Source organism: Cataglyphis hispanica, chromosome 4 (genome assembly GCF_021464435.1).
Source record: "Cataglyphis hispanica isolate Lineage 1 chromosome 4, ULB_Chis1_1.0, whole genome shotgun sequence".
Classification (NCBI taxonomy): domain Eukaryota; kingdom Metazoa; phylum Arthropoda; class Insecta; order Hymenoptera; family Formicidae; genus Cataglyphis; species Cataglyphis hispanica.
Window position 1 is genome coordinate 9,667,040 of NC_065957.1, and position 13,587 is coordinate 9,680,626.

At 29.8% G+C, this 13,587-nt stretch overlaps 4 protein-coding genes across 4 annotated transcripts; 2 read left to right on the forward strand and 2 right to left on the reverse strand.

The window, feature by feature from the left end:
• Positions 1-90: 90 nt before the first annotated feature.
• LOC126848816 (mediator of RNA polymerase II transcription subunit 7) lies at positions 91-2,101 on the forward strand. The gene is made up of 3 exons (XM_050590045.1): positions 91-711; positions 825-977; positions 1,642-2,101. Exons 1-3 carry the CDS (start codon positions 382-384, stop codon positions 1,840-1,842), a joined length of 684 nt encoding a protein of 227 aa, XP_050446002.1. The 5' UTR covers positions 91-381; the 3' UTR covers positions 1,843-2,101.
• A 425-nt stretch (positions 2,102-2,526) lies between these two features.
• Positions 2,527-7,449, reverse strand: LOC126848800 (apoptosis inhibitor 5). Its single transcript, XM_050590017.1, has 9 exons — positions 7,249-7,449; positions 6,212-6,373; positions 5,900-6,065; positions 5,654-5,814; positions 5,374-5,571; positions 5,062-5,253; positions 4,539-4,922; positions 4,279-4,429; positions 2,527-4,189 (listed from the first exon to the last, which is right to left on the reverse strand). Exons 1-9 carry the CDS (start codon positions 7,321-7,323, stop codon positions 4,101-4,103), a joined length of 1,578 nt encoding a protein of 525 aa, XP_050445974.1. The 5' UTR covers positions 7,324-7,449; the 3' UTR covers positions 2,527-4,100.
• Positions 7,450-7,693: 244 nt separating this feature from the next.
• On the forward strand, positions 7,694-11,255 carry LOC126848795 (drebrin-like protein). The gene is made up of 5 exons (XM_050590003.1): positions 7,694-7,918; positions 8,604-8,772; positions 8,996-9,228; positions 9,349-9,526; positions 9,623-11,255. The coding sequence occupies exons 1-5, from the start codon at positions 7,836-7,838 to the stop codon at positions 10,376-10,378; spliced, it is 1,419 nt and encodes a 472-aa protein (XP_050445960.1). The 5' UTR covers positions 7,694-7,835; the 3' UTR covers positions 10,379-11,255.
• LOC126848812 (cleavage and polyadenylation specificity factor subunit 4) lies at positions 11,142-13,197 on the reverse strand. The gene is made up of 4 exons (XM_050590039.1): positions 13,003-13,197; positions 12,088-12,291; positions 11,692-11,881; positions 11,142-11,618 (listed from the first exon to the last, which is right to left on the reverse strand). Exons 1-4 carry the CDS (start codon positions 13,103-13,105, stop codon positions 11,252-11,254), a joined length of 864 nt encoding a protein of 287 aa, XP_050445996.1. The 5' UTR covers positions 13,106-13,197; the 3' UTR covers positions 11,142-11,251.
• Positions 13,198-13,587: the final 390 nt, after the last annotated feature.

The window sequence follows — 13,587 nt, forward strand, 5'->3', positions numbered from 1 at the left end:
CGATCTCAGATTTTTTTAGAAACGTGGAAACAACGAGCGGGACGTTCGTTGACTCGTGTAATCTGACATCTGACAAAATGGCGGACTAGATCGGCCGCCTGTCGCTTTGTTTTTCTTGGGAGGTGTTTATACGGATTGTATACAGACCTTCGAGAGCGTAACACGGAAGGAACATTTTTTTGGCATTTGTTTAGAGGATTCGGAAAGGAGACAAGTTTACTTCTCTCGATCGGATATCGAGAAAATACGATCTCAATTATGTATTTATAGAATGTGGTCTAACCTATCTACCGGTTTGAAAACTTTTCTATCGCGTCGGTGAATTGAGAATACTGTTCATCATCGTGATCGGTTCATTGCTGAGACATATAATATTGAGACATGGCAGCGCCCGAAGCGATACAAGTCAGTTCCCTGCCATTGCCCCCCGTTCAATATATTAATTTATACACGGATGAGAATGTTCGCCGTGGAAGAGCTCCGCGACCACCGCCACCAATTCACGATAGTTACTCCATGTTCGGTAACGTTTTCAATGCGGATGACACGATTATCAGACCGTTGGAGGCTCAAGGAATCAAAAGACTGTACCCGCAACACTTTGACCGTCGACGTGAATTAAAGAAGCTTAATCATTCTCTGCTTGTCAATTTCTTGGACTTGATAGACTTACTCGTCCAATGTCCCGATAGTCCCAGACGTGCGGAGAAGGTAATGTATCTGTAATTCGAATAAGCTTTTATTAGTGCTATAATTTGTAACATTTTAACTTTGATTCGAAAAATTATAATAACCTCATATAACAATAATTGGTACTTTTATAGGTCGAAGACTTGAGCTTGTTATTTATTCATATCCATCATCTGTTGAATGAATTTAGACCGCATCAGGCTAGAGAAACATTACGAGTTATGATGGAACTACAGCGTAGACAACGTCTTGAAACAGCGCTGCGTTTTCAGAAACATCTTGAAAAAGTATATTTATTATTAGCATTTTAAATTTCTATAATATTCATATATTATATTTAATTTTAAAAATGTCGCCAGTAAATAAATTAATAAACAAGTGTTTATACGACCAAACTGGCAATTTATTGTTTGATTATTCAAGTTGATTATTCACCAATCGAAGTCATGATCAAGTTTGATCATGACTTCGATTGGTCAGCGCCTGATATTCTACATAACGAAAAACATGTAAGAAAGAGAGAAATAGCTGAAATGTTTTTTATTAAAAAATTTGACAACACTATTAATTCCCAAAAAGATACAGAGAATTTAAACAACATATACAATAAATTAATAAAGGTCGTTTAGTTGATCTCAGTATTCCAAACATAGTGGTTGACACAATGTCAGTTTGACATTTCGATTTTTCTCTTTCTACTTTTTAATTATAACGTAAGTTGCTTAATCCTATTTTTTTCTTTGTAACATGACTATCATTATTTATTGTATTGTAATTTTAGTTTCACTTGATAAGGACCAAAACCATATGGTCGAAACGTCGTGATATAATAATCAAACAATAAATTGCCAGTTTGGTCGTATAAACACTTGTTTATTAATATTCATATACATTAATTCATATATGTTAATGATTTGCAATTTTTGAATCTTAAATATTGCATTATTCTAGGTTCAAGAAATACTACAGCATGCTTTACAGATGCTTCCAGATACTTCAGAACTAGATTCTAAACTTGCAATAAATACAGATGTTATGGAGTCTGTTGATAATATGGGTTTTAAACAACAAACTCAGGATCCATGTAGTCCAAGTGATCGTATTATGTGTAAAGTGATAGACGATATGATTTCTTCAAATGGGTTATTTTGAGCAGTAATTAATTTATCAATGAATATGCTATAATAATTATATATGTGTATATAATGTTATGATGGTGATATAAGGATAAAATGTGATCTTTTTTAAATATATTATTTATGTATTTACATTATTTTTAATGCTAGGATTATATATAGTTATTTAATAATTAGTTGAAAATTATTTGTAAGAATAGTCTGATAATAATGAAATATAATTTACAATTACTACTTTCTTCTTAAAAGATCATTAATAAAAATGGTGAAACATATCTTTTATCTCATATATTCCTTTGTTGCTTTGCCTGTAGCTGCTCAAAATTCCTTAAAACTTAACATTTTATTATTTATTTATTAATAATACAAAAGTTGACCAATTATATACATATATAATTCAAACATATTACTAGTATATTTCTCTTAGTAACATTGAAATATACTCATAATATAGCATAGTTGAGATTATTACACGAGATTCAAATTCTATTGCACATTTGACACAAATATGTAATTATACACAATTTTTATTAACATATTAATGCAATATAAAACCTTAAATATGTATAGGACAAATTACATATACATACATATAAATATGTTTATACTTGTGTGCTCTTAGAATTGAGAGATTTCTACTAAATCTCATTTTCTAGCCTTATTTTATCATCTATTATATTTACTAAATAAAAAAACAACATTTAGTATTAAATAATGTTATTTATTGAAATAATTGAAAACATTGACGAATTGCTGATGACACAAATGTTTTTACAAAATGATCATGGATAGAGGGAAAGGAAAGATGGAACAATATTTTTTTGAACTCACCTCACAAACAGCAATTATACCAAGAAGATATATATATATATGACAATATAAACATATAATATCATTAGTTGCTGAAATAGAAAATCAATTAGCTTCTCCAAGTGATCTCTGCCTCTGCATCAATTTTTTTTTAAAAGATTTCTGTAATGAGAAAAAATTATATACATATGTATATATGTATAATTTTAAACAGCTCTGGCTCAATCCACGATTTCCAAGTCTCTTGTTAGTATGTGTTTCCTGCAAAAGAAAAACAACATAATAATCGCTGCTCCAATTCCTCTTCTTATTTATCGAAGAAACATAGATTCATGAAATTAATATTTTTAATTAAAAATATATTAACATATATATATATGTGTGTGTGAAAGAGAGAGAGAGCACACACATACACACACACTTTAGATTTTTATAAAATATATTTTAAGAGTGATATATTTACATGTATAAAGAATATATATTTATATATATGAAAAGTGTAATATATCTATGTTCATTAGATTTATAAATCCTGTTTACTAAAAAAAAAAAAAATTAAAATTTTGTACAAATGTTGCTTTTATCAACAAAACATTATATCTGATGTTTCTTCGATTAGATTGCTTTTATGTATGTCTGCCTAGATTCCCTTTGTACCGATCCTGTTAACAAATATTGACAAACATTAACAAATATAAAAGTTTGGAAAGATAGGGAAGTTAATTTAGGAATGGATATACAGGAGATTAAATTTTTGCACTCTTGAAGTTTTTGACGAAGAAAGAGCACCGTCCATTTTCATATGTTTTTCTATCCATGATTTTGCATCTATCCATTTGTATATGTTTCTATCGATGATGTCTCACAATGTCTGATTACGTAGTTTGAATTTGCATGCAATCTTCATCAAGGTTTGCTTCAACTTCCTCAAACATCATCTTGATAAGTCTCGCCTTTTGCGATCTCTTCTTTCTTCCTTTTCTGTTACATTCCACTAACATCTTCATTAAATCAATTAATCATACTGTACTAGAATCAATATTTTCTCTTAATTTTGATACATTTGTCAGCAATGCATATTGTTGGCATACTTTCATTTTTCTTTCACGTTATATGTGTCTTGATTTTTCATTGCAGAATTATATAATAAGAATTAAACACAAAAGATCTATATAATGATAATCTCATTCTCTTAAATCTTTTTCTCCATGTTTGGAAAACATTAATAAAAATTTGAAAAATTATTGATTTTCCTCTTTTTGTTACTTATCTGCAATTTGTCAGAGTTTAGATAATGACAAAATCATTTCAATTAGAGCACAAGAGAATTAAATTTTGTAATGTCATTTTTTTGAAAGTACTTCCATGTTTAATCTCAAGATAAATAAGCACTTATGTCATCATTCCAATTTTAGCTGCTTTCAATCTCATTTTTTTTTTTTTTAGTGGATTTTGATTTCATAATTAATAAAAATTCTTTCGCCATGAACCACGGCCTCTTGATCTGAATACACCTCTTCCTCCAAATCTATTACCTTTAAATCTACCGCGACCTAAAAATTAAAAAAAAAATTATTGAATAAATTAACATTTATCTTATCCTTTTCACATTTTAAAATCGTATATTTAACTACTTATATACCATAATTCGATATGTTTGAACTATATTTGCCACTCGGAGGTGTATATATTTCTCTTTTGTTGCTTTTATCTTCCTTGTTACGTTTACTCGAACCATTGTCGTTTCCAAATGTAATTGGTGTATGTCTTTTTTGAGCTGAATTCTTTTCATTCTAAATCATAATAAAATTTAAACATTGTATAAAACGTCCATAGTTGTGTAAATATTGCATGTATTTGTATATGTACAAATTATTTAAAATGCTTATAAAGATTAATTACCTTCTTGTCATTGCAAGGCGTTTTCCATGAAAGATGTATGATACTCTTAAAGCTAGGAGGTGAATGAAATAGATCTTTGATTAAGGTATTGATGTTATTAGTTGTTTTTAGTGCAACAACCTTTAATTGATTTTCCTCTGATTTTAATTCTTCTTCTGTTTTCCCACTGATAGCTTCACGTAATTTTTTTATATAACCTTGAATGCCTCTTGCAAAGTATTGTAATCTTAAACGGAATTCTTTAAGCTGTTCTGGATCTTTTATCAAAAATTCAGGAGTTTGCTTACACAATTTATGAAAAGCGTACATCAAACATTCCACATGACTAAATTGTAACTTTGGTACATCAGTAATCTCTGTAGCTGGAGGAAGTGGCATATAAGTCTGAAATATATAATAGTGTAAATGATATACAAATGATAATTTTGATCAATGAGATAAGAACATTAGACATTACTATATGAATGAAAACAACTCATCAGATTTGTAATACAAAATATGAAAAGAAAGACATATTACTCACAATGAGAGTATTATAAAGTTGTTGAACTTTGTCCTCAGGTTTTTCAATACTTCCACAAAATACTGTTAATTCAGCAAGCAATTTTAATAGTTCCAATTGAATGTCTCTACCATCGGGAGAAGTCATCAAAGAGAGATGTGGTAGCACTTGCACGCAAATATATGAAACAAATTTTGATGAATCTATCTGTGACTGAAAAGAGGCAGAGATATTTAAATATAAATAATTAATCATATAAACAAATGTGAAAAATATTTAATATTGCTCTAAGATATATTTAAATGTATATAAAACACATATACATATACATACGCTAAAGAATGGAAGAGCATGTTTAATACATTGAACCAATCTATTCCACTGTTCCACGTTAGTATGTTTAAAAGGGACAGACAATTCAGCTTGTTCTATTGTAATATCAACCAATTCTTGTTGACCAGTAACAGTAGATCCTAATCTAGTCCAAGCAAGGATTTCCATGATACTATGAAATTCGTCAGCAGTTACATCCTGCATAAATAAAATATATTAATTAAAGGGTAAAAATAAATATAAACATTTATTATAATATAAGAGCATAACAAAAGTTTACCTGCAATACTTTTTTACATTCTCCAATTAATAAATCTTCTGGTTCTTTTGTAATAACGTCGTGTCCTATTGCTTTCAATTTTGTAGCTAAAAATTTTATACAACGTTCTCTCGTTCCATCATCACCATTAATGATTTGACTGAAAAATCCACTTAAAGTACCTGCAAATACAGAGTTATTCTAATTATAATAATTAAAATATTATATAAATACATTTTTTATATGTGTTTATGGCTTTGATCATACCTTTTGGATCACTCTTCATAAGCGACATAATACTGTTATGTACAACCGATAATTCTGAGGAGTCCTCAGCTTGCAATAGTTGCGCTAAGATGTCTGCAATTCTTGCTGTATGTTCCTTATTATCTTTACAAAGAGCTGGTAAATCTTTAATAGCTTGTTTTCGAATCTGTAAAGAAAACAAAGATATATTATGTGATATGAATAATTATCTTAGTTAATTATTGATTAATTGTTGCATAAAACTTTCAAATATTTTTGTTCAAAAACTATATAAAAATAAAATATAGAGTCAATTCATATTTGAAAACTTACAGCCATGTCTTCATCTTCACATAAATCCAACTGAGCATCTATAGCTTGATCTGCTAGTTTTGGAAAATGCTTGAAAAATCTAGCAATGAATTGCGATGCTAGCCGTTTTTCTTTAGGTGATCCTTTAACTGCTGTCAAAATTTCCAAATATTCTTTTTCATGCTGCAACATAAACAATGAGATATAGAGTATAATTTGTAAGAAAGTACAACAAGCTTTTCTAGTAAATATGTTATAAAGATATTTAATATAATTGTATTTTTTAAATATTTCCTAAAAATCAAATATATAAAAAATGAAAAAAATATTCCGTCATTAAATGAGGAATTGTTACTGTAAATTACAAATTAGACTTTCTCAATGAAACTAAATAAAAAGCATTAACACTATATAGTACAGTAAAATGTTATTGTATTGCAAGAACATTATTTTTTTTCCATGTATAGAATCTACATGTAAATACATGTAAATATACTTAGAAAAATAATCATAGATAAATGAATCAGTTATACAATATATATTTGAAAATTTCGAAGCCAGAAAATTGGCAATAAATTATAGTGGTTCTTCGTACACAGAGAATATTATCGGTAAACCACTGTACTACACCCTTGTAATCTAAAAATTAATAATACACATAGAAACACAAGAATGCCTAACACATGAATTTAGCTGCATATTGGAGTATATATTGGAAATGTATGCTCCAATATTTGCATAAATTTATGTATTAAACATTTCTGTCCTCGTATACATGTTTATATGTATGTATGTGAAAAGAAAATAATCTTGCAATGACTCATATTGTACATGTGCAGACACCATATGAAGACGCCGTGCACATCTCCGATTTTTCGAGCTGCACATTGATGTTTCATGCAACGAGAATGATTTGTGAGTAACGTGTGAATGATACTTATCAGTAAAGTCATGTTAAACACGAGAGAAAACGTATGAGAATGCAGAAACAAGAAAATATACGGAACAAATTCTCCTCAGCTATATTTATCGCACGATATAACCAATGCGGCATGTACCTGCACCAATTTATCTTTAGCATCCGCGAGGATTCCAAAATTTTTGTACAGTTTTTCGATACTATCAGTACTCATGATAAAGTTTACGCGCGATCTCCTACGGCCAAGAACACAAGATATATGCACGAAACGCAATTGAAAGTCGAGAATTTCAGTAGAACGCCGAATATATAAGAGCGGCACACAAACATGGCAGCGCAGTGATAGAAACTCGCTTTTGAAAAAAAAAAAATTTCAAAGTCCCTATCTAACCGGAAGTAGCAAACTACGTGCGCGTGACGTAACAAATATTTCAAAGAAGCAAAGGTTCCTTTGTTCTAACTGGTACTAAAATATTAATTTATGATGAGTAGATTTTCGAACACAACTTTGCGGATACAAAAAGGATAAGAGGAAAATTACTAGGGATATTAGGATATTGATGTAAACGGTTGGCTATGGATAGGGCGTTGACATTAGTCGAAGAGGCGATCGGCTAAAGTGATATGCGCGTGTGATATTTGCGTAGTTTTGCGGTATCGCACCATTGCCCTGTCCTGTCATAAATCATTTATCTGAATTTGTTATGAATTAATTTAGTCAGAAATATGTCAATTAATCTGACGAAAAACAAAGATGCCTTGACGGCTGCCTGGCACAGCGTAGTCGACGATAAATTGTCTACTAACTGGTAGGCATATATACTTAAATTTCCAATGTCCTTTCTGTCAATCAGACAGGTAGTTTTCGGCACATAATATTTTCCAATATCGAACCCCTATAATACCGAATCGTAAAATTTGTATGGATTCTCAGCAAACACTATTGTTTTTGTGTAAACATCGACCTCCCTGCTAAAGACTCATATCGATTCCGGCTATTTTAATCTTAATGATCATCGCATAATCGATAGAAATTGATAATATAATTTTCTTGTTATTTGTTTTTGCTTTGATATAATTGTGTTGTCAAATGGAAAAATCTATATAAAAATTATAAGTTATTTTATATATACATATCTTTCAATATATGAGATATAATTAAATTTGTATAATCATTTTTATAAATAAAATATTAATTATAAATAATTGAATTTAAATATTCGAAAATATTCAAAATATATACATATATATATATTTATATTATATATATTAACTATGTTATATTAACTTATATATATTTATATTTATTAACTATGATAGATAATTGATTTATAACAACATAATACATTGATATAATTTAACTCTATTTTTGATTCAAAATTCCTTATAAATTTGATGCCAAAAATCAATCTTATATAATTATTATTTTTTATAAATTATTATAAAATATATATTGCATAGTTGATAATTAAGACGCGTTTCTATTTTTGCCAGGGCTTTATTCGGTTATGAAGGGCAGACAAATGACTTAAAAGTAGTTGGAACCGGAAGTGGCGGGTTGGAAGAAATGATTGATCGATTGAATAGCAGTCATATTATGTATGCATTTTGCAAAGTCATTGATACTAAAACAAGTCTACCAAAGTGTTTGCTTATTAATTGGGTAAGAGTAAAGAGATTAATATAATCATAATAAAAGACAAAAATGGAGTATAACAAATATATAATAAAAGTATAATTTATATGATAAAATAGTGTGATTTTATATTATTCATTCTTTATAATAAAGGCAAAAAAGAACAATATAAAACATTTATGTGTCTTAACAATAATAATTTATAATTTATATAAAAACTTTTATATATATGATAAAATGTTTTTTACAGCAAGGAGAAGGTGCTCCAATTGTTAGAAAAGGAACATGCGCTAATCACATCAGAGATGTAGAGAAATTATTAAAGGGTGCACATATAACAATTACTGCACGTTCTGAAGATGATGTAGAGGTAGATGCAATTATGGGAAAACTTGCGAGAGCAACAGCCTCCGCATTTAAGTTTAATGAACCTCGTGGTGAAAATGAAGGACATACAGGTCCCATTGGAACAACATATCGCCGGTATACTTTTATTTTCTCTCATAATATTTACATTTTAAAATGCCAACTGTAATTTCAATTTTGAATAAGTAATATTATGGTTTTTGAGGCAGTCTTTCTCAACTAACATATATTTTATAGAGTAATCCCGGAACAAGAGATAAATGCAACAGAAAGAGATCAGTTTTGGCAAAAGGAAGAAATGGAAGAGAAAAAAAGATTGGAGCAAGAGCGGCTACGTTGTGAACAAGAACGACAAAAGTTAGAAAAAGAAGTTAGAGCTCGAGAAGAAAAGGAAGCACAAATGAGAGAGCAAAAAGTACATTGTGATCTAATCACATTTTTCGTTTATATATCATATATATCTTAGATATCATACCAACGCGTATATTTCATTTAAAATCGTTTCCACTAGGTAACTGCTAAGGAAAACTCAATCGCGCGACAAAAGTTGGCCGAACAACGTGCCGAGGAAGTGAACAACTTACGCAATCAATTAGCTGCACAAAATTATAGCAATGATGTCGAGGATGATCATAAATCACGAAGTGAAGAGCTACGAAGACAAAGGAGCAAGGAGACACAACAATTGATTGCTCAAAGAACAATAAACGCTAGAGCGGTTTTCGAGCAAAATTCGGCGGCCGGTCAAATGAAGACAAGTTCAGTTCAACAATTTTTACCTAAGAATAATCACGTGGAGTCTGTGAGAAAAGCGTTGGAGGATGCTCAAATAAAAGATCAACCAAAATCTTATGAGGAAACATCATCTGAAGAGAAAAAACTTACAAATGTGGAGACAGTGACGACTTCATCATCTGCAGTGCCTCAACCTCAAAACACTAATCAGGAATCAAAGACAACAGCGAAGAATCTACAATCGGAATCTGAACAAGCAGTAGAAATTAAGGAACAAGTCACTGAAAATGAATTGTACAATCAATTGGATGGCCCGTATTTATATTTCGATCCAAATAACGAGGGAATGAAAGCCAGAGCTTTGTATGACTATCAAGCTGCAGACGATACGGAAATCACTTTTGATCCTGGAGATATAATTACGCATATAGACGCGATCGATGAAGGCTGGTGGCAAGGGCTTGGACCTGATGGGACTTACGGACTTTTTCCTGCTAATTATGTTGAAGTTATTGACTATAATACAACATGATAAGATAATTTCAAAAAAAAATGATTGAGAAAATTATTATCCTTTTTTTTTCTTCTCTGCATAATTATTTGCATAAAACTGCGAAAATCAATACGCAATCTTATCCTTAATAATTACAATTATGTCTTAGATGTAATTGAATCAGGTAATAAGATAATAACTGGAAAAACATTTTGAATGATAAGAGAACAATTTTGTGATGACAGAAACGCGCTTACCATATTTGATAGTGGTTAAAATGCATATCTCCACAATGTTTTGCGCCTTCCATGCTATTATTTAATATTAAAACATTTATCTAAGAAGTGAATATACACAGTTAATTTTTAATTAGTAAAACTTCATATTTGTTGTTATATCCGTCGATATAAAGTGTATGTCTTCCCAGGTCATACAGGTTTTATCTGATAATTAATGGATATTACATAAATATATCTTTTTATAACACCTTGTATTAGATGCCGATGTAGCAATAACTAAGAGTCTTATAATGTCCACAGAACTGTGTCATACAAAAATATAACAACTGCTTATTCAGACATATATCATTTTTAGAACAATAAATATTTCAATTTGTTACGGTTTAATAAGAGAAGAAATTAAAAATTAAAATACTCGCTTATATATATGAAAAAGCTGCTTTTTTTCATATTTTAAATATTGGTGCTATTATTTATATCCAAAAAGAGAAGAAGTATGAAAATCCTTCCTTTTTGTCGACAGTTGTTGGTGAAATAACATAAGAGCGATATATCGACACGTATTAGATATGAAATTATTTTATTGTATATGAGACCCAAATTTTTATAGATAATTAATAATGAGATAAAGTAGCATCACAATATTCATGTTACATAAATAAAACAAAGAAAATCATCTTCGATAATTCTGATTTTGACCGCCACTTCCACTACCTGCATGACTCAAAAATGCTAAATGTCCTTTTGGACATTTATTGGCATAATGACCTTTCTGTCCACACTTGTAGCACGTTACTTCTTCGAGCGGTTTTTGTGGTCCTCGTGGTGGCGGCGGTCCATTGTGCATATTCATATGATGATGTGATGCATGAGAATTATTATCGGCATCTTGTCTGACTTGAGCTTCTCGTACATCGGGTGGCATTTTATTGCAATAAATTGCCTTGTGACCGCCTTCTCCACAGAAATGACAGGTGATCATCACCTTTTTGCCTTCCTTTGGTTGCATGTCTTGTACCGCTGGTAATTCAAACCTTGGACTAAACATAGAAATTAAGATGCAGACATTTCAAACATTACAACATAATTGATACTTGCATTTTGTAAACTTACTGCATAAATTTGCAATTTGGTCCTTCTGGACAAAAACCAGCCAAGTAAGCCATACAGAGAACACGTCTGACATGTCGATGTCTACACAAGGGGCCATGCCTACAGAAACCACGATCGTACCATGGACAATCTCTGACTTTTGTCTCAGGGTCAATGTGTAAGAAAGGACACTCCTTATTGTGACATGCATCTATAATTAATTACATTTGTTTAGATATAATTTAATTGTCACATAGTTAAAATATATATTAAATATTAACAAGAGAATATAATAAGGGATATAATAAAGGGATCATTATATTGAATTCTTGCATATAAAGTGTTCATAAAGGAAATTTTTAGTATTGTATAATATAAATAATAATATATGCATAATATTTGCATTAAGCTACTTACTGAATCTAGAATAAAAATAACATTCCGGCATTTTTGTCATGTCATATTCGTGCAGAAATTCACATTGATCACCCTTTTTACAAAGACCTCTTAACCAATGTTTACATACTATTGTGCGATCACCACGAACATGTCTGAATGGACATGATCCTCCTTTACTACAAGTACCTCTTGGGTAAAATTGACATACTGCAGCAATTGATTCTGCAAATTGAAGGAAAGAAAATTATTTATTAACAATTTTACATTTTTCATATAAAATGAATCTGTCTCTTAAAAGCATTGTACTATATTTTTTTTCCAATAGTAAACATAAAGCTATCAAATATAAGTATAAAATTCATAAAAATTAAAAAAAGAACAGAAGATATACAATTGTAGAAAATGTATAACCAAAAGAGAATAATATTAATAATAACATATACATATAATATAAAGAAAAAAATTTAGAATTGATTTATTCTAAGTAATTCTATCAAGAGAAAGGGAAAGATTATTTACTTTTCAAAATTATACACATTTCTAAAATTATTTATTTCTATATAACTATGTTTTTAAATTAAATTTTTATTATATAATTAGTTGCTAAAATACTGAAATTATTGTTAAATATAATATTATCTGTATTTATATGTTTATATAAACTCTAAATCACGAGAGCAACTCTACCTTCAACCACTAAATATTCAAAGATTCTACTGAAGATTATCATTGAAACAAATCATAAATAAATTAACCAAAAAATTTGCCAGTACATATTAATACAATATTATTGGAAAAAATCATACCATATATTGTATGTTGTTATAGATTGAAATAAAGGCACAAAGTATAAATACGATAATATTATGGTGTGCGCAAACTTAACCAAACACAGTTCACTGTATAAAAACAGAAATGTATAAAAGGACGTACTGTCCATGCCGGTGAAAGGTAATGGAAGAGCTCCATATTGCTCATCAAGAGCAATTTCAATGTCAAATCGCATGTGTTCGACATTTGCCACTACGCATTCCATTGTTGTTGCAAAAATCTAAACAAACAAACAGGAGACACTCATGATCCGTCTGCTCCGAACTCCGAACTCCGAAGCTGCTGAACTCTTCTGAAATTGTTGCATGTAGCCAATATTATCATATGATATATCCCTAAAAACATAAAGTTGGTATTAGAATCATGACTAATGAGGAATGTTTTTCAGCAAGAACACACAAAGATACAAATCATGCAATTGGCGAATAAAAAAAAAAAATTTAGGACTTCAAAAGTTCTCTATTCGATAGCCAATTGCGTGATATTATGTCTCTCTATGTCTCTCCTGGAAAATGCCTGTTGATAGCTTAAATTTCTTTAGCTTAATTAAATTTACATTAAAATTTAAATTTACATTTTAATTCGTAGTATAAAAATATGTCTATAAATTTATATACTTATATATGTCATCTATGATTTAATTTATCGAAAGCCCGAGGCATATCGCGAATCGAATATTATTTTCGC

Bases quoted from the DNA above. Each gene is read 5' to 3' on its own strand.
- LOC126848812 (XM_050590039.1), bottom strand. From the start codon at position 13,105: ATGGAATGCGTAGTGGCAAATGTCGAACACATGCGATTTGACATTGAA. The intron at 12,292-13,002 runs GTACGTCCTTTT...TTCAATTTGCAG, and splicing joins ACCTTTCACCGGCATGGACA to AATCAATTGCTGCAGTATGT. The intron at 11,619-11,691 runs GTAAGTTTACAA...TTCTATGTTTAG, and splicing joins CCAAATTGCAAATTTATGCA to TCCAAGGTTTGAATTACCAG.
- LOC126848795 (XM_050590003.1), top strand. From the start codon at position 7,836: ATGTCAATTAATCTGACGAAAAACAAAGATGCCTTGACGGCTGCCTGG. The intron at 7,919-8,603 runs GTAGGCATATAT...TATTTTTGCCAG, and splicing joins GATAAATTGTCTACTAACTG to GGCTTTATTCGGTTATGAAG. The intron at 8,773-8,995 runs GTAAGAGTAAAG...TGTTTTTTACAG, and splicing joins AGTGTTTGCTTATTAATTGG to CAAGGAGAAGGTGCTCCAAT.
- LOC126848800 (XM_050590017.1), bottom strand. From the start codon at position 7,323: ATGAGTACTGATAGTATCGAAAAACTGTACAAAAATTTTGGAATCCTC. The intron at 6,066-6,211 runs GTAAGTTTTCAA...TTTTCTTTACAG, and splicing joins GTGAAGATGAAGACATGGCT to ATTCGAAAACAAGCTATTAA. The intron at 5,572-5,653 runs GTAAACTTTTGT...TTATTTATGCAG, and splicing joins AATGTAAAAAAGTATTGCAG to GATGTAACTGCTGACGAATT.
- LOC126848816 (XM_050590045.1), top strand. From the start codon at position 382: ATGGCAGCGCCCGAAGCGATACAAGTCAGTTCCCTGCCATTGCCCCCC. The intron at 712-824 runs GTAATGTATCTG...GTACTTTTATAG, and splicing joins GTCCCAGACGTGCGGAGAAG to GTCGAAGACTTGAGCTTGTT. The intron at 978-1,641 runs GTATATTTATTA...GCATTATTCTAG, and splicing joins TTCAGAAACATCTTGAAAAA to GTTCAAGAAATACTACAGCA.